The 20163-nt window shown below is 36.7% G+C and overlaps 1 protein-coding gene across 2 annotated transcripts in view; it reads left to right on the top strand.

The window, feature by feature from the left end:
• Positions 1-20163, top strand: part of LOC150102387 (endoribonuclease Dicer-like) — a 310963-nt gene that overhangs the window by 237426 nt on the left and 53374 nt on the right. For both annotated transcript variants that reach the window (XM_090399452.1, XM_090399453.1), the window contains one exon: positions 16192-17921. In XM_090399452.1, the coding sequence (XP_090255578.1) occupies positions 16192-17921 (1730 nt within the window). The remainder of the gene's footprint in view (positions 1-16191; positions 17922-20163) is intronic.

Raw genomic sequence — 20163 nt, 5'->3', positions numbered from 1 at the left:
CAAAAAAGAATAGGAGATATGCAGGAGAGTGGCTGTTCATTTGAAGCAGTCTGGTGTGAGATCAAGGCCAACAAGACAAAATATACGATTTATTGCTACTAGAACCCCCTAATGCATGGGAATAGCTAAGCGCCATCTAGAAGAATCTTTATGACATGCATCAGCAGATTAGCACAATGAGTGCGGGTTAAGTGATTATTATGGGGACTTCAACTATGGAGATATAGATTGGAAGGAGGATAGAGCACATGGAAGGAGGATAGAGCACATGGAAGGAAGGAAATGGAATTTATATACTTAATGAGAGATAATTACTTGAGGCAGAATATTATGGAGGGGACTCGAGGTCTCAGAGTAATGCACCTGGTCATGTGATCAGAAGAGGTATCCCTGACTAAGGTGGCTACATTGCCTCTGATTGGGAAAAGTCATTATTTGGTCTTCACTTGGGAGATTGTAAAAAATTAGGAATATTCTGTCAAGAAGAGATATATGTGGAACTACAAGGCAGGTGATTATGACAAGCTTAGTAGAAAGCTCAAAGCTGTGCCATGACATGAAGCCTTGCAAGGGAAGGATAATAGTAATGTATGGGAGATAGCTAAGGGCCATCTAGAAGAATCTCTATTAAATTGTATACCTAAGGTAAAGAGGATTAATCAGATAAAAGTTAGATATCATTAAGCATGAGATTCAGAAAAGGAAACTAATGAATACAAAGTTCAGGCAAGAAAGATCACTAGTATGATAAGGAAGACAAAATCAAATTACAAGAAGAAATTAGCTGAGCAGGCCAAAGGAAATCCCAAACAGTTCTTTTGATATGTGGCAAGTAATAGGAAGAATGGCTATAGAAGAATAACCTTATTGAGTGCTGATAGTGACGAGGTGTCAGAAGTAGATAAAAATAGTTGAGTTACTGAGCGACCACTTTGTAAGGATATATCATATGAATGAGCTTAATGCTGTGGCATATGTGACAGAGACTTATGTGGGAACAGAGGTGGATTAACTGGAGGTTCTTAGGATATTGCAGAATCTCAATGTGAAGACAGCTGTGGTATTAGATGAGATATCAGCTTGTGCTTTGCAGGATGTGCAAAGGAACTAGCATTGCCTCTGACTATGCTCTTTAAGTATCAGTTCTGCTGGAGTGGAAAGGGACAAAACAGTTGTCTTGCTTAATTGAGGTTCTAAGACTGCAGTAGCAAATTATAGACCAATTCGTATCACAGGAATGGTAAAAGTACTGGAAAAATTCGTCAAAAAGAGAATTCAAGAATGGATGGATAAGAATATGATACTCTATGAGGGGCAACATGGCTTTGTGAAGGGTTGGTCATGCCTTAGTAATTTACTAACTTTTTATAACAGAGTGGCAGCCGAGTTGGATAAAGGAAATGGCTACACAATGATTCTGCTGGATTTTGCAAAGGAATTTGACCAAACACCACATGGAATTCTGTTATACAAATTAGAAGAAATCGGATAGATATTATGTGTATGAGGGAATGACTGATGGACAGATATCAGAAAGTATTATAGGGAGGAACAGAATCCAGGTGGAAGCATGTGACAAGTGGTTTGCTATGATGATTCTGTGCTAGGACCACTACTGTTTAATTTGTACATAAATGTTGTTTACTGATGATGCAAAATTAGTTAGAGTAATAGTGAATCAAGGCAATGTGAATAGTTTGCAGGATGATTTAAATAGGCTGTCAGTATGGGCATAAGATAATAGGTGTCAGTTTAATATGGAAAAATGTAAAGGTATGCATTTTTGCATAAATAGATTACAGGCTCTGTACTACATTGATGGAACTCTACTCCAGGAAACAGATTAAGCTAGGGATTTAGGTATGGTGGTAGACAGAGAGCTGAAGTCTAGACAACATATTACTAAGGTAAATGATAAGATTATTTGGCTATTGAAGAACACACAAACAAATTGAGATAACAAAGTTATTTCTTTTATAAAGACTTGATACGTCAACATTTGGATTACTGCACACAGGTCTGGTCTTCCTTGGTTTGTTGGGGATGAGGAAGTGGTGGAAAGGATTCAGATGTGAGCAACCAAGATGGTGAGTGGTCTGTGGAACTTTCCTTATAAGGATGAATTGAGGGTGTGTAGACTGCAGAAGTTATTTGACAGGCAAAATAGAGGGGATACGATAGAAACATTTAAGTTACTTAAATGGGTTTTATAGAATTGATGCACGGGAAATGTTTGAGCATTTGCCTAGAGGGGGGGGCTGAACAAGAGGTCATCTCTGGAAGTTGATTAAAACTCTGGTTAATAGGGGCATGAGGGGGTAGATTTTTTGCTATTTAGAGTGGTGAATGAATGGAATTAATTGCCAGGGTAAGTTGTTAGCATTTTGTCTGTTAATGGGTTCCAGGAGAGGTATGATAGATTGTGTGTATGGGTAGTTTGGGCTTCCTGTGATGAGTCTTTGGAATCCATGGAGGTTCCTGTACAATAATAATAATATTTCCCTAAGCATGCATGCTGCACTCCCAACAGTGAACCATCTTTGAAAAATCCACACGGTTGCCACATTTCATTTTTGTACGACACTGTTTATTCACGAACTCATTTTTTTTGTTAACTGTAATGCATATTACATACGGTTTGTTGCAGAATCTACTAACAACCACAATAATTACTACACATTTCATCTCAGTTATTACTAATAGAATAATTGACACATAAGTTTGTAAGGAGTTCAGTTCTTACTGGATTAATATAGAAGAGATTTTTCATAGAATATGCCAATATAAGGAGGATATGAACAGGGGAGTGAGAAATGAGTTCTTTGCGTGGCGATGGAATGTATTATCCCATAGTAAAAACAGAATCCTTTTAATTAAATGGGATTTTATGATGATGATGATAGTAACATTAGTAAAGAGAAAGAAGGAAATGCTTGTTGGTATATTAACTACATTAATGACGGTGATAACAAAGTTTAAATTTCTGTAAACCTTAACTAAATGGAATTAATAATGTTGTTTTAGAGAATATAGAACCTCCATAGCTCAGTCGGTATAGATGACGCCCTTTGGTTGAATAGACCTGAGTTTGTTTCCCATCCATGACATGAGGAACCTTTATCTGGTCTCTTTTGACTAAACGTGAGTTAGCTGGTCTCATACAGAGATAGAGGATTTTTTCCCACCCGGAAACTCTGGTTTTTCGTCCCTCAGAACAGATAAACTGGCCCATTAAACACACACAGATTTACAGCAACGAATAATTATGACCCAGCCATAGGGCTGCTTCGTCAGCTATATGCTGGTCCCAAGCTTGGATAAAATGTTGGGGGGCGGGGGGAGAAAGCAAAAATACTTTGTTGAAAAAAACAATATAGGCAAGAACACTTGCCTATATTGTTTATATTATTCTACTTTATATACAGTGAAGTTGATGCATCATTAGTAACATGAAGAACTCAAAAATGAAGAAGTGATTACATATGTCATAATATTGGGTAACCAAAAGAGTTTGTGCCGTTTTTGGTAGGGTTTGCTGCACTGACATGTTTTATTTTGTAGTGGTTTGCAGAGCACATTTTTTTGTGTGTGTGTCATAAGGCATAGATACGTTAGTCAGTCATTACACTCTAACTTGGTTTGTACTCTTTTTATGTGACTTTGAATCCTTTAAAATTTCAGTTGAACCTAGTGTAATTCAGGCTTGTTTGCTTTACAAATTTTAACTCGGTTTAAAGGCTTCAGAAGCATCCCGTAAGATATGTATGGCATTTGGAAAAGATGCAGTAGCAGAATATACTGCATAGAAATAGTTTAAAAAATTTGTTTCTGGTGATGAATCACTTGAAGATGCACCACATTCAGGAAGACCCTCCATTATTGAATAATGAATTACATGCTGCTGTTGAAAATAATTCAAGTGTAGCATGTGAAGAATTTTCACAAATGTTTAACGTGAGTGGTGAAACAATTTATTTATGTCTGCATCAGCTGGGAAAATCTGGGAAGCTAAGCAGATGGATCCCACATGCATTATCAGATGACAATAAACAAAGGCTGTCAATTTGTTCTTCACTTCTTTCACATCATAAAAATGAGCCATTTTGGCTTGCTCACTTGTGATGAAAAATGATATTGTACTGTAACAGGAAGCAAACTTATCATTGGTTGTCACCAAACAATTCATCACTGCAAACAATGTGAGAACTAAGGCCAATATCTACTTGATGCAACTAATGAGCAAGATGTGTTACTTCAGAAATAGCAAGGACTAGTTAATTGGAAGAAAGTGCTATTCTTACAGGACAATGCAAATCCTTATACTTCAAAACTTACTGTGAGAAGATTTGTGCTTTAGGATAGGAGATATTCCCTCATCCTCCATATTCTCCTGACATTTCTCCAAGCGATTATCACCTTTTTTTGATGCCAGACAATCACATCCAAAATACAGTTCCTCAATGAAACAGATTGAAGTAGAGGTTTCTAGGTTTATTACTTCTAAAGACAAAACATTTTAGAAAAGTGGAATTTAGAAACTTGTATCTCATTGGAAAAGAGTTGTAGATTGTGAAGGTGCTTATTTTAACGAATTAAATATTTTATGAAAATTTCTGCAGTTTAATTTATTATGAAAAACCTCATGAACTTTTTTGGTTACCTGATAATTATGACTTAACACGTTCATTGCCAATCATGCGATATCGCGTGATGCGAGTTCTCACCAAATGGCTGATCACGCGTTATCGCGTGGACGTCGCTAACTAAATAAAAAAATATAAAAAATTTGGCCACCATACGAAATTCCTATTTTCAGCTTGGCAATGAAAGTGTTAATGGACAGCATTAATTATATAATATCATATGGGAAGTAAAAGTCATAAACATAATTCATTTCAACATAAATTTCTATATAATTAATTAATATGAAAAAAAGTGGGCAGAGAGAAGATGTGCATTGTTGTGATGGTTCTGTGAAAAATTTTACTTGTTACTTCACCCTGAGCCAGGGTGAAGCTATCCCTGTCAATAATAATATGGTCTGAGACTTTTCTTATTTCTTGCATCTTCTTGCTGTATGAATTTGTGTATATCTTTATGTTGGAACATGGTGTTAGTAATGACTACTCCATGTCCTGAATAGAAATCCAGCAGGTATTTACTATTCTTATTTGCTTTGTTCTTTTCTACAGATTTTTCCGAAACTTTTGTATGCTAGGTATTTATATTCAACTCTGCTGTTTAGATCATCAACAAAATGAACTTTTAATTTGTTTGCAGCCTTCTGTAATGGCAAAAAATTTCTTAGTAGAGCCTTCTGTGGGACTATAGGTGCAAATAAGTCTCATTGTTCTATTTTTTTGATGTTTGTCCATATCACTCTACTTAAAAATGCCTGCCATTCAAGAAGATTTATTGTTATGTTTAGTGTTGAATATTATAGCTACCCCTAAAAATTCTCCGATCATTGTCTGAATATAACATCTTGTATTTATTAGAAGATTCTCACCTATTTTTGTCTTTTGTACAGAAAGAATATGGCATATGATGATCTAATGGCCGTGATGCCCCCCCCTTTTACACAGAAGCATGGCACCATCTCAATCCCCCCCCCCATTTATATCTGGGCTCGGGACCGACACATAGCTGACAAATCAGTATGGCTGGGTCTTAAGTATTCCTGACTGTAATCGGTGTGCACATGGGGCGGTTTGCCCATTCTGGGAGATGAAAAACCCGAGTTTGAGGGTTAAAGAACCCCTACCTCCGTATGAAACCAGCTAACTTACCTTTCATAAAGAGACCAGATAAAGATTCCTGGGTTTGATTCCTATTACTTGGACAGGAATCACACCCAGATCTTTCTGACCAAAGGGCTTCGTCGATACTGGCTGAGCTATGGAGACTGCTCTACAGAATGAAGAGAGAGAGAGAGATAGAGACTTCATGAAAATCAAATCATTTCCATGAATCTTCTAGAACAATGAAACTAATAACTTAATTTCTTTCACTGATTGTATAAAATTAATTTTGCTAAAATTTTCAGCAAATCTATGTTTGGAAGTCATAACATAATCGAAAGTAAAACATTAAAGACATACATATCTGCTTCTTAATAGATGCGAGACTGAAGTGACCGTTTATTGTGTGCTGCAGTTGACTTTTTAATCGATCAGAAAATAACAGAATTTTCAGTGTGAGAGCTTAATTTAACATGTTGGCTGCCATTGGTCTAATATGTAAACTTGCTGCCAGTGCTAATATGTTGGTATTTGCAAATATGATAGGTGATAACTTGTAGTCATCAGTCAACATGTTAAACTTGACATATATTCTTGTTTTATCCTTTATCCAAGTGTAAGCAAACAAAGTTTGCATGAAAAAAATTTCACAACTAGGCTAATTGTATATAGAGTCTGAAGACTTCATACTAAGGCAGTTGATCTGAAGTCATCAGCCTCTATATATAAGTAGCCTAGTAGTGAAGATTCTTCACACAAAATTTGTTTGCTTACACTATTTGCTTATAGGATTAATCAAGAATATAATTTCTCAGCAAGTTTAATTTAATTTGTAACCAAGCGAAAAATACTTCCAACTATCTCTGATCCAGAATATTTTGATAATAAGGTGATACACCTTTTTATTACTCGTATATGAGAAATATGATTTTTTCATTAATTCAACCTTAGTATCTCTTCTGGGTCTGGCTTTCTGTCTTCTTTGTTTCAGTTACACCAATTATGTTGATGTGGACTTTTCTGATTCCTTTTCTAGTTTCACTTCTTATGTTGATGGCGCCTGTCTTGAGTTCTGCTAATGTTCAGTTAGAGTTAATTTCAGTAGCTGACTTTTGATGTTTGCCCAGGTTCTGTGACGAAAACAGTAGGTGGGTCTTGTGCAGGTAATGTTCTTTGGCATTTCATCTTCTTGTATCATCATTAACCTTTTTTGGTTTAAGCTAATATACTGTAGAATACAGTTTCATTCACTAAATCCCAAATTGCTAGTCCATCTTCATTTATTTAGTACCTACTAATATGGTGCATGACAAAAAGGTGAGGATTGGACATTAGGTCAGACTCCCTTTTCAGTTCTCTGCATTGTATAGCCTTAACCTCTTAACAGAGGAAAACCTCTGTATAGCCTTAAAAGGCTATACAGAGGTTTTCCTCTAATTATCTCACTCTTATCCTTACTACACCATTGCCGTAATCTGTTATAGCAATGATGTACTGATCTGTTATCTGTCCTAATCTATTATGTCCTAACAATTTCAGCATTGTGATCCCTACAAGTCTTTTTCCACTGCTAACTTTCATGCTCTCTATTATGTCTGAAAGTAGTTGTGGCTCAAAAACTCAAGAAATTTATACACTTTCCTACCCAGATGCCATCTTTTCATTCCATTCTACACTGTCCAGTGAAAATATTATGACCATTATCCTGATAGTTCATTGGTATACTCCTGCTGTTAGAATTGTTACTATGTGGCTTTGCATTGGCTCTATGAATATTGCAGGAGGTATACTGTATCATGACATCAGGATTTCTTCTCATGGATCTGCTGAGGTTTGGGTGGTGGATTTTAAACATATTTTATAACCCAGGAATGTTTTGTGGGATTAAAATTCATTAGCCACGGTAATCCTTGCAAGTTGCTATTGTGTTTAACGAACCCTCTAAAATGATACTCGCTATTTGGTATGCCACGTGATCTTGTTAGAATATGCCTGTGCCATCTGGATAGACAGTCACTATGAAGAGATGCACCTGACCAGCCACAACATATAGGTACTTTATAGCATGGTCTACGATATCATGGTTCTAAGATATTTCCAGAAACTATAATCCCTTACCATAATGCTACTACCTCCTGCCTGTTTTTTTTCGGTCATGACGTTGTGGTAATTCTTCTCCCAAGGTTTTTACTTAACCCTTCACATGCCATTCATATGACATAGCCATAAATGAGATTTCATTTGTGATAAAGGCAACTTTTTCTTCAGTCAGTGTTCCAGTGACAGTTTTTCAGATGGAAACTAAACGTAGTCATCACTGATTATGCATAAATATTGGTCCCTCGCCTATGTGATTTCTCCATATGGGCCTCCAAAGCAGGTTAGTGCAGCGAATGGTACATTGTGGTAGGAAAAAAACATCCCCTAAGAAGCATCCCCTGTTCAAATTTCATGTTCTGCTGTTTATCAACCCCCCCCCCCCCAATGGGTTTGCACAAGGCAGGACAACAGCCTGCTTTTACCATTACCATCAATGATGCATTGGCACCCACCATTGGCTTAGTGACTGCTGTTCATTCCAGTATCCTTCTACTTTTGGAATACATTAACTACAGCACTCTGAGAACAGCCTACAATAGATTTTTCTCAGATACTTCACCTGGTACCCAACAGTCATGCCTCTTTTTAAATCCATCAGCTTCTAATGAACAGCATGTCACACACTTTCATGAGCATGAATACTGCAGGCTTACTGTATCATCATATTACCAGTTTTTCTGGTTGGGGTTGAATGGCTGATTATGAAATCACACATGTTTTTGACTGAACTCTGTATATTACTGTAATTAATTCACTCATAACAATTACCCCTTTATTAATTGCTAAGCTAATTTTCTTAATTTTTATTTGTCACTGCCTTTTACATTGCTACATCTATAGGAACATCCAACTAAATGTTTTCCCCCTGCCAACCTCCACTTCACACCATACTGCCTTGAAACCACTGCCACTACTCTTTGCTTCGGCATGATTTCTTTGCTATTATCAATTCATAAGAGTCATACCCATAGCATTCATAAACAAATATAGTAATTCATTTCTGGGTCTATGATAAGTCCTGTTGATACTACTTCTCAGACATGACACCTCCTCTGGCCATTCTTTCAATCACCTCCTGTCCCATAATTCTATCCAGTTTCAAATGTTTCTGCTCTCTCTCTCTCTACACACACACACACACACACACACACACACACACACACGGTTTCTAGCATCCACCCTTCTCATTCAGTGTCTCCTTGTCCACCTTGACTCCTGCTATTTCTTGTCTGCCTGTCTTTTCTTGCATTGTTCTCACTCACATTACTAACCTTGCCATTCATTCATCAGCACGTTCCTTCAGTCTCTCCTATTCTACCTCCTACTCTTGCATATCACCTCTTATTTCATCAGATCTCCTGCTCACTGTTGTCATTACTCAACAGCCTCTCCATTTGACTTGACACAAACTATTTTAATACAGTCCATTACTCATACAGTTCCATCTGGGCACACCAACAGGTACCTACATGCAGACTCTCACCACTATCCCCCACGGAAATTTGGCATCATCTCTACTCTTGCCCATCGGGCCAGATCCTTATTAGATGAACAAAAGCTTAAAAATGAATTAAAACACCTCAAAAGTACCTTCAAACAAAATGGATACTGTGAGAGACAGTGGTGACTCGTGGCTTGAAAAAAGTGCTGCAACTTTCGAAATATACATGCTCACTGTAAGTACAGCTTATACGTGTTTGGATAAAATATCAAAATTATGATAAAAATTTAAAAAAAAATTAAACATGAAAAAATATTGTTTGTTATCGATAAAATGATACAGTTTGGTATAATTCAAAATTACTTAAAAATTAGTATAACAAATGTTATATCTTTAATTGTAATGTCCAAATATTTAAATTAAAAAGACGGAGTAAACATGATAAGCACTATGAACACTCTACTACTGATGCAAACTGCATATAAACAACAGTGGAACTGCGCAACAGACAGTGCCACATTACGCTAATAGCTTGCATCTCACTATGACGTGCATATGCTTGTGCACGTAGCAATATGACACTGTGGTAAACACAGTGCTGCTAGCTTCCTTCGTCCTCCTAAGTGCTACAAGATGGATTTTTATTATTTTTTTTTACAAAATAAGATAATTGTATAGGATTGTTGATGATAAAATTAAATATTACAAGCAAATATAAATAAATTAATAAATATATTTATATATCGAGAAAAATTGGGGGTGCTGCAGTTCTGCAGTGCCTATGCGAGCCATCCCTGCTGAGAGAATTATAAACAGATTTCTTTTTCATTGTCACCATAAACCATCAAATTAGGATACAAGTAATTTTAAAGCCTACATCTCCTTACTTATATTAGTTCTCTCTCTCTCTCTCTCTCTCTCCCCAAAACTGGAAAAATCTCAAAGAAATACATTATCAAGACTTTTTTCACTACTTTACCCAAGCTCTGGTCTATTTTAAGCCATCGAAAAAGAGAAACACCACAATCTTCAGTTTCCTGGTGTCTACAAAATTGTTTGTGGTTGTAGTAAACCGTATTATGGTCAGACTGAAAAATCAATCCTTCTCTGCTTAGAACACCAGAGAGACATTTCTTACAACAGAATTCGGGCAAATGCCATGTCAAGCCATATATTATATTCTGCAGACATCAATGTTGAAGGCCTCCATCATCAAATACATTGGAATCTTACAACCAATATTCACAAATGTTATGACAAACTTAAGAGACAAAATACTGGAATCAAAAGAAATAGTTCTTGATGCCTCCTACATGAATAGCAATCTGAGTTACAGTTTGCCAGACTCTCATAGTTCTGCCATTCAATATTGGTGCACACGTGAAATGTACATAACGTCTCAACTAGAACCCAATCTAATAATGAGATCGCGTTGTTGAATGGTGCGATAGAAAGGGCAAAACAGCAGCTAGAGTGCATGAACAAAAGTCGACTGAATGAACCAACCAATAATAAAAGGTATGACAGGAAAAATAGGCGTATGAATGTGAACATGAACAAAATGAAGGATAGAGTGCTGTATGGAGACTCGTTAGTACGTGTGTTAGTAGAGGATTTGACAAAATCGTACCAACCTGGTGCGACCATAAAGGATGTAACTGAGTCTATTAGAGAGCAAAAGGAAAGGGTGAAAGAAATGATTGTTGTGGCAGGTACGAATGATTTGAAAGGAGATAAAATGGAAATGATAGAAGACCTGAATGAATTGTTTGAGGTAGCAAAAGAATAGAGTGAGAGAGTTAGAATGATTAGTCTTTTGCCACGGTATGACAGTGAAATGTTTAAAAGGAGGGCCATAATTGCGAATGGCTTTATGCGTGGGTTATGTATGACGAGTGGTGTGGAATTTGTGGACGTGTGGAGTGAGTTTGATGGGCGAAAGGATCTATATAAGATGGATGGCTTGCATTTGAATGGTGATGGTGTAAGAAGACTTGAGAAAGTGTTGCTGAATGTAGTGGATGTGCAAATTCAGGGAAACTAGATTCGTTAAGGGGGGGGGGAGTAGGTATACAGTCCTTAGGGAGGCAGTTGAATGTAAGAATGAATATAATATGCTAGAGCAAATAAGGACAACAAACCAGAGTGGGATAGTTAATATAAGGCATCAAGGGTTGGGGCTAATAGGGGTCTTAAATTCATGTACACTAATACTAGGAGTATTAGGAACAAGAAGGAAGAGTTTTTGGCCATGGTTGGCACTTCCAGACCACAGGTTATTGGTATTAGTGAAACATGGCTGACTGTAGATGATATAGCTAGTGGGATTGAATGTGATGGGTATAGTGTGTTCAGGAATGACAGAGAGAATAAAATGGGGGGAGGAGTATTGTTGATGATAGCTGATGAGCTACAGCCAAGGTGAATAGAAGTTGAATTGCAGAATAAAGAAAAGAGCACATTTGAGGCCATTTGGTGTGAGATTGTGGTTAGCAGAACTAAATATACAATTGGGTGCTGCTATAGACTAGGTGATAGAAAAGATGGTGGTGACAGTATGCACAAGCAAATAGAAGAAATGAGTGGAAGGAGGGTGATTATTATGGGAGATTTCAACTATGGTCGCATTGATTGGAGTGAGGAGAGGACACACGGGAGGAAGGAATTGGATTTTATGCGGTTATTAAGGGATAACTATCTGCGACAGCATGTAATGGAAAATACTAGGGGTCAGAGAGTGCTTGACCTAGTAATTACATCTGAGGATTTGGCTGTAACAAATATGACCACATTGCCACCAATCGGTGAGAGTGATCATAGGGTCTTGACTTGGGAGGTGGCTAAAGGTGTAGAATTTTCAATTAAGACAGGGTACATGTGGAATTATCGGGCTGGAAAGTATAACAAGCTTAGGAGTTTGATTGGCTCAGTGCCATGGCATGTACAACTGCAAGGACTAGAAGTTGATAGTGCATGGGAGGTGGTTAAGAAGTGCTTGCATGAAGCAATGGCTGACTGTATACCTAGAGTCCGAATAATAAATCAAGTAGGGGTTAAATGGATGAATAACACCATTAAGCTTGAACTGCAAAAAAAGAAACAACTATGGAGAGAATTTAAGGAGAAAGGTGACCGGCAGGCACATGAATGGTATAAAACGCAGGCCAGAAGGGTGACGAGTGTGGTAAGAAAAGCAAAAAAGGATTACGAAAGAACATTGGCCATGCAGGCTAAAGAGAATCCTAAAAAGTTTTTTAGATATGTAGCAAGTAAAAGGAAAAATGTACATGGCAGAATGATTTTAAAGAATGCCGATGGTAGGGAAGTAACTGAATCAGTTGAGATAGCTGAGTTACTGAGTGAGCACTTTGCAAGAATATATCATCCAGGTGGTGACATTGCAGAAACAAATAAACCAGTAGATTATACGGGAATTGTGGTGAATGAAGTGGAGGTGAGTAGTCTATTGCATAACCTCAATGTCAATACATCTGTGGGGTTGGATGGTATACCAGCTCGTGTAGTACGAGAAGCAGCTAATGAATTGTCATTAGCTGCTTCTTGACCATTTTGTTTAATTTGAGTCTCCGGTCTGGGTTAGTCCCGAGCGGGTGGAAGGAGGGGAAAATAGTTCCACTGCATAAAGGTGGTTCCAAGACCGCTGTTGTAAAATACTGACCGATTAGCATATCAGGAATCATTGTCAAGGTCTTAGAGAAATTAGTCAAGAAAAGAATACAGGATTGGATAGATGAAAATGGGATATTGTATGGGGGACAACATGGTTTTGTTAAGGGTAGATCATGCCTCAGTAACTTGCTCACGTTTTATAACACGGTGACAGCTGAACTGGATAGGGGTAATGGGTTTACAGTGATACTACTGGACCTTGCCAAGGCCTTTGACAGGAATACCACATGGAACCCTAATCAGTAAACTGGAGCAGATGGGGATAGATATAGGGTTGGTAAGATGGATAGGAGGGTGGTTGAAGGAGAGATACCAGAGAGTGGTTTATTCAGGAGTGGAGTCAAAAAGACGTCTTGTGACTAGTGGAGTGCCACAGGGCTCTGTTCTTGGACAACTGCTTTTCAATTTGTTCATCAATGATATTGGAAAGGATTTGAGAGGAAGTGTTCACTTGTTTGCTGATGATGCAAAGTTGGGTAGAGCAATTGTGAGTGCACAGGATGTCAAAAATTTTACAGGATGTCAAAATTTTACAGGATGATTTGGATAGTTTGGAGGACTGGGCTAGGAAAAATGGATGTCAGTTTAATGTGGCAAAGTGTAAGGTTATGCACTTTGGGGTGAAAAGAATAGCAGCAGCAGTATATCGCATAGGTGGAACCATACTCCAGGAGATTGATGAGGCCAGGGATTTGGGAGTGCTGGTGGATAGGGAGTTGAAGTTTAGGGGGCACATTGCAAAAGTAACTAAAACAGCTCACCAAATCACTTGGCTTATGAAAAATACTTTAACATGCAGAGAGAAGCAAGTTGTTGTTCCTCTTTATCGAGCCTTGATAAGACCCCATCTGGACTTCTGTGCCCAGTTATGGACACCAGGGTTTCTTCGTGATGGGGAGGAAGTGGAGAGGGTCCAGAGACGAGTGACCAAGATGATAGCAGGTCTGTGGAATGAACCTTATGAGAATAGGTTGAGGATTTCTGTGTTGCAGAAATTGGACGATAGGCGAAGGAGGGGTGATATGATTGAGACATTCAAATTACTGAAGGGTTTTTATAAGATTGATCCAGAAGATATTTTTGAAAATATGACTGGTGGTGGGAGGACTAGGGGCCATGCATGGAAGCTGGGCAAGATCATGGTTGACAAGGGTGTTAGAGCTAGGTTTTTTACTTGGAGAATGGTGAATGAGTGGAATAAGCTTCCAGAGTCTGTTGTGGGTGCTACGACCGTGAATGAGTTCAAAGCAAGATATGGTAGATACTGTGTGAATGTTGAATAGTTGTTCCAGACATGATGTTAGGGCCTCCCTCGATGAGTCTGTCGACTCCTTGGAGTTTCCCGGAACAATAATAATAATAATAATAATAATCTCCCAGTTAAACTTTTATTACAGTTAATTGTCATGTTCAGTTGTATTGGAAATGCAATGTTTTTATGGTCTTTCCGTTTTACATATTTTTATGCTGAAAGTCGGCTTTCTGACGAAACTAGTCGTGTTCCTGTGTTCTATTAAAGTTCTGATTTTAAATCCTAAGCGTTTAGTTATTAAAATCTAACAAATATGATAACAAACTGAGTAAACCAGCATTCTAGTAATAATATATATATATATATATATATATATATTATATACTAGGGAGCCTGTATATAATATATATATATACCTGGTGCCTACGGCACTCAATCCTCCCCCCCCCCCAAGTTTCAAAACAATGAGCAGGGGGCTCTGCCCCTGTTCAGTGTTTTGAAACTGAACTTTGGGTGCATGAGACTGGGGAAGTTTTTTAGAGCCGAGGCTGATTCCAGGAACAGTCTTTCATATATTTGCTACGATGTAGTAAAGTGGCTTTCTTCCAGTGTATTCTGTGGTGGGTATCTAGTGCATGGTCTGCAAGTCCTTTGTGGCTGTATTGGTGAAATTGGATGTAGTCTCTGTGTTTGGATATCCTAATATTATTAGCTCTCTTGCCTGTTTGGCTGTTGTAGGACAGTTTACAGCTGCAAGGGACCTGGTATACTCCAGGTAGGTCTAGCAGAAGTGCCTGGTCTTTGGTGGAGTGGATAAGGCATACTGATTTCTTATGTAGTTTGTAAGTAGTCAGGTCATATTTTTTGAGCCCCACAAAAACCCACTGTCTGGCTACGCTACGTGGATGATGTGTTCGCTATTTGGCCACATGGCTTAGACGCACTCCACACCTTCCTAACACACTTAATCAATCACACATCACTGATCCAGTTCACCTTGGAAAAAGAAAACAACAGTCCATTTTCTAGACACTCAGATTAAACCCAGCCTGATGGATCCCTAGCTTTCTCTGTTTACAGAGAAATCCAAGGATCCATCCTTGAGTCCTAAGGATGCAGTCTTATGCATCCTTGGGAGCATGAGACTGCCCCAAATTTGGGAAGCTTGCATCCTTAAAACATCAGCTCAACAGCCAAGACAACCCAATTTAGCCTGCTAGGGGGCACCTTTATGTCTCTAGGACCAATGCCATTTGCTTTCTTCAGCCTCATATGCTCGTTGTTAGTACCTGCATGCACATATCATAGTTTTATGTTCCCAGAAGATGGCAATGTAACATTGCTGAAATATTGGAAGGTATTGATTAAAGTTTTTTAATTAATATTTTAGTATACATAGTCGCTATCTAAAAAATTTAGTCATTTTTCATATATTGGTATCAATGCAATATCATTTCAATAGTCTAGCGAATAATGCTTTCAGCAAATTTTTTCCATGATGATTTCCCCCGCAATTAATTGTCTGTGAACTGATGCTCAGGTATTTGGATTACTATCATTATGTTCTACAGTTTATTATGAACACACTGAAAATCTTCTTTGTGATTAATATAGCAGATGAATATTTTCTTCTACATTCCTCTTGTTCTTGTATCACTGAGAGCATAGAGATATCCAGTCAACTGTACAATTATACCTGTTTGCCTTATATAACAGTATAGGCCATGTGCAATGGTAGGAATATACATTTAGATATTTTTAAAAAAGGAATGTTCCAATACTTATTTTGAATACAGTATGTATAGAACACCATTCTCATTGACTGTTATATGTATATCAGTTAGTTTTAATTTTAGCTTTGATTATCTGACATTTACAGGTTTATCTGAATTATAAATTATATACTTTTGTGATTTTGAAATCTTACAAAAAACTATTGAAGTATATTGTTTTGTTTTATTTTTCAGATGTCAGTAACAGATGCTGTGTTATAGATTGGAATTTAATATGTCTCTTGGAGAGTTGCAACTATGAACTCAAGTCACTAGAAAAAACAGATCATGAAAATTATGAATGTTTCACTAATACTGTAGTCAAGCGTTCATATAATCCTAAACATCGTGAAGATGATATACATTATTTTGTAACAGAAATATGTTATAATCTGACTCCTTTTAGCGAATTAAATGAAAGCAAAAGTCATGAAATATATAAAGATTTCTATTTAACAAAATATGGTATTTCCATTAAAAATGACAATCAGCCACTCTTGAAGGTGAGACGGATACCTACCATTAACATGGTGAAACCTCGGTTTGATATAGCCACACATATGAAAAGTGATGAAATGAGTAAAACTACTCAACAGAAGTTAGCCTTTCAAGAGTATTTTATTCCAGAATTATGCCATATTCATCCTTTACCAGCTACACTTTGGCATAAGGCTTTGTGTATCCCTTCTTTTCTCTATCGCATTAATTCTTTTCTTTTAGCTGATGAATTAAGACAAAGTATATCACTTGATGAAGGAATTTGTATACCAACTCTGCCATGTGATTTTAAGTGGCCAGATTTTAATTTTGATATTCCTGATAGATTAATGAAGTATACTTTAGATGATGAACGCAACCTTCCATCTAATAGTGTATATAAAAATGAAGAGTGGAATGCCCAACTTGAAAACATGTCATTTGAACTGCAGCCAGATCTTAGAAATCATCCTGGACCTCATCCAGGACTCATTCTTCAGGCTCTAACTTTGTGTAATGCAGATGATTCTATGAACATGGAACGTTTGGAAACACTAGGTGATTCTTTTTTAAAGTATGCTGTGTCGTCGTTTTTATACAACACCCATCAGAATCTTGATGAGGGGAAACTGACATTCCTAAGATCCAGATTAGTGAAAAATAGCCATCTCTTCTATTTAGGAAAAAGAAAAGGACTTTCAAGAAGATTGATTTCTGTTCCCTTTAATGCTTCATATAATTGGTTACCTCCTTGTTTTTCTGTTATTAAAACTATAGATGATCACTATGAAGACAACTGTAGTGATAATGAAAATTCTGTTGAGGCAGATCAGTTTTTGTTTACTAAAAATGAAATATCTGATAAAACTGTTGCTGACTGTGTGGAAGCACTTATAGGGGTTTATCTTTTATGTTGTGGACCATATGGGGCTTTACGTTTTATGTCATGGCTAGGATTTAAAATATTTCCTGAAGTGAAAGATGAAGGACAGAATCTCATATTTGATTGGTTGGCAGCACCGTCTTCACCAGTTATAAATGTTGTACCTAATCTGCAAGAATGTTTGCATGCTATGCTTCCTAGTTTGGAAACCTTTGAACAGAGTATTGGCTATTTTTTTAAGAATAAATTTTTTTTATTACAAGCATTTACTCATACATCATACTATAAGAATGAAATTACTCACTGTTATCAAAGGCTAGAGTTTCTAGGAGATGCAGTTTTGGACTTTCTCATTACAAAATGTCTATATGATGATCCTAAGAAGCACTCTCCTGGTGAGCTGACTGATTTACGTTCTGCTTTGGTAAATAATGCATATTTTGCATCATTAGCAATAAAATATGGTTTCAACAAGCACTTAAAGCTGTTATCACCAACATTATTTACTGCCATAGATGAATATATATCAATCACAGAAAGCTCAGTTGGATATCAACATTTCAAGGTAATATAATGTATAATGGAAATTGTTTGATTAAAAATTCAATATGCTAAACATTTAAGTAGTGTTAGAATTTTTTTTTTTCGATTAATACAACTTTACATTGCAAAATAAATACTGTATAAAACTGGACACTTAACCTGAACTTAACAATGACATTTAGCATCCAGCATAGAAGACAGTTTTTATATTTAGTTTATTAATACATTTAGGTGTTTATTTTATCTAAGTGGTGTGATTGGTTTTAATACTGGTTTAAAAAAAAATTATAACTGTATGGCTAAAATGATATCTAAAGATAATGTCTCTTTGATTTATTTTAATACATATTTGATTTTTTATGTTTGGAATATACCATGAAGTGGTAGCAAATGTTATGCTAGTCCAGTATTTGTCTGAAATTTATTGATTATCAGTTGGGCATAGTTGAAAGAGGATTAAGCTCTTACTTAACCAGATATTGAGAGAGCATGTCATATTTTGGGTGGATAAGGAAACAGGGATTATTATATTATTATTGATAAACAGATGAGTTGTGTCCTCTTGGGGTAGAGAACTAGGAAGGAAATTCTATGGATAACTTGGAGAGTGTATAGTGCAAGTGTATGAGGTGCAGGGATGTTTCTGTGTGCTGATAATTGTGGAGGATGATGAGTGAGAAATGTTTTGGCAAAACTGGTTTAGCAAGTAGGAGATTTTGACTATAGTGATGTAGATTGGACAGAGAAAACAACATTGAGGAACAAATTGGGCAAAATATGGTGGAGGAAAGATCAGGAGTTTGGGATTTAGTTGCAGCATTGGGGGACCTGATTTTTATGGTGAAAGTGATTATATGGTCTGATTTGGAGAAATATATTAATTGGCATGTAGCAGTTTCTCTGAGAAAGGAAGTTATGTGAAATTGCAGTCCAGGCAATTATAATGGACAGAGAAGCCAGGTTTGGACAGAACCTTAGATGGAAGATCTTGAAGGAAGAGAGAGAGAGAGAGATTGGTAGGAAGTTAAGAAATGTTGGCATTTGTCAATAGTGAAGGCAAATTGTATACTTAGAATAAGAGAAATAAATGGAATTGGCATAAAATAAATGACTAGGAATATCATATGAGAATTGCAGAAGAAAAATAGGTTATGGAAAAGGTATAAATGCAAGGAGCAAATATGGGGTTCAGGCTAGGAGGATGGCTACACATGATTTTTAATTTTTAGTAATGAACGAGAATTCAGAATATGAGAGGAGAGTACTACAGTTCACTGAAAATCTCAAGAGGGGGGGCATGGAATTCTTTCAGCATGCATTCAGCAGAAGGAGGAATGATTGTATAAGAATGATGCTGTTAGATTGGAAAAGTGATCTGATGACTGGTGTAAATAACATAATACAGCTTTCATATTTGTTAAATTAGGGACACAAAACACACGTGTTGAAAAGATTATTTTACTGATTAATAATAAAATAATAACTTTACGTTTCGACCCCTGTATTGAGGTCATCTTCAGAAGGATACATTCAGAAGTATTAGAACAAGCTACATGCTGTTGCACTCTATACAAATAAATTACATCTACGTTGTTAACTAATCTTTTTTCTTAGCCTACCCTCTAGTGGAAAAAAAAAAATAAAAACAATAAATAAAAATAAAAATAAAATAAAATAAATAAATAAAATAAACGAAAATAAAATAAAAACTACAGTAAACTCTGCTAAAGTCCTCACGTACTAGGATTCTTCTGGAATTATACAGTTATATTACGAATATCTTCTGGATTTGTACGGTACAGGTTGCTATTGAATGTTCAAGAAAAAAAAAAAAAAAAAACACTTCACTAGGTCTTGTATTGAGATTTTTCTTCGTGGTTGCTATGAAGGTTGTAGATGGGTCCTCCACATTCTTGAAATTGTTAGACCATCATTTTTATTCAGATTTGGATCATGTTTGAGCATTTCACATGCGCTTCCTTGAATTTCCGCTCAAATCAGGTTTTGGTGCGGTGTAGCGACTTGGTACCTTTCCAGTCAATTCTGTGGTATGTTTGGAGTGCGTGGTCAGAAAGGCCAGTTTTTTTTCAAAATGGAAGTATTTTATGTGATGTTTGTGTTCATCCTTTCTGATTGGGATGGTTCGCCCTGTTTCCCCTATGTATGGTATGTTACGTGTGCAATCTATTTTGTAAACCCCTGAGTGGGCTAAGTGTTAATAAACTGAACAAATCACATTCTATTGTCTAACAATATCCTATTCT

This window comes from Typopeltis vanoorti, chromosome 10 (assembly GCF_054136105.1).
Source record: "Typopeltis vanoorti isolate ZY-2024b chromosome 10, IOZ_Tvanoo_1.0, whole genome shotgun sequence".
NCBI lineage: Eukaryota > Metazoa > Arthropoda > Arachnida > Uropygi > Thelyphonidae > Typopeltis > Typopeltis vanoorti.
This window is presented reverse-complemented; position numbering and strand designations above follow the sequence as displayed.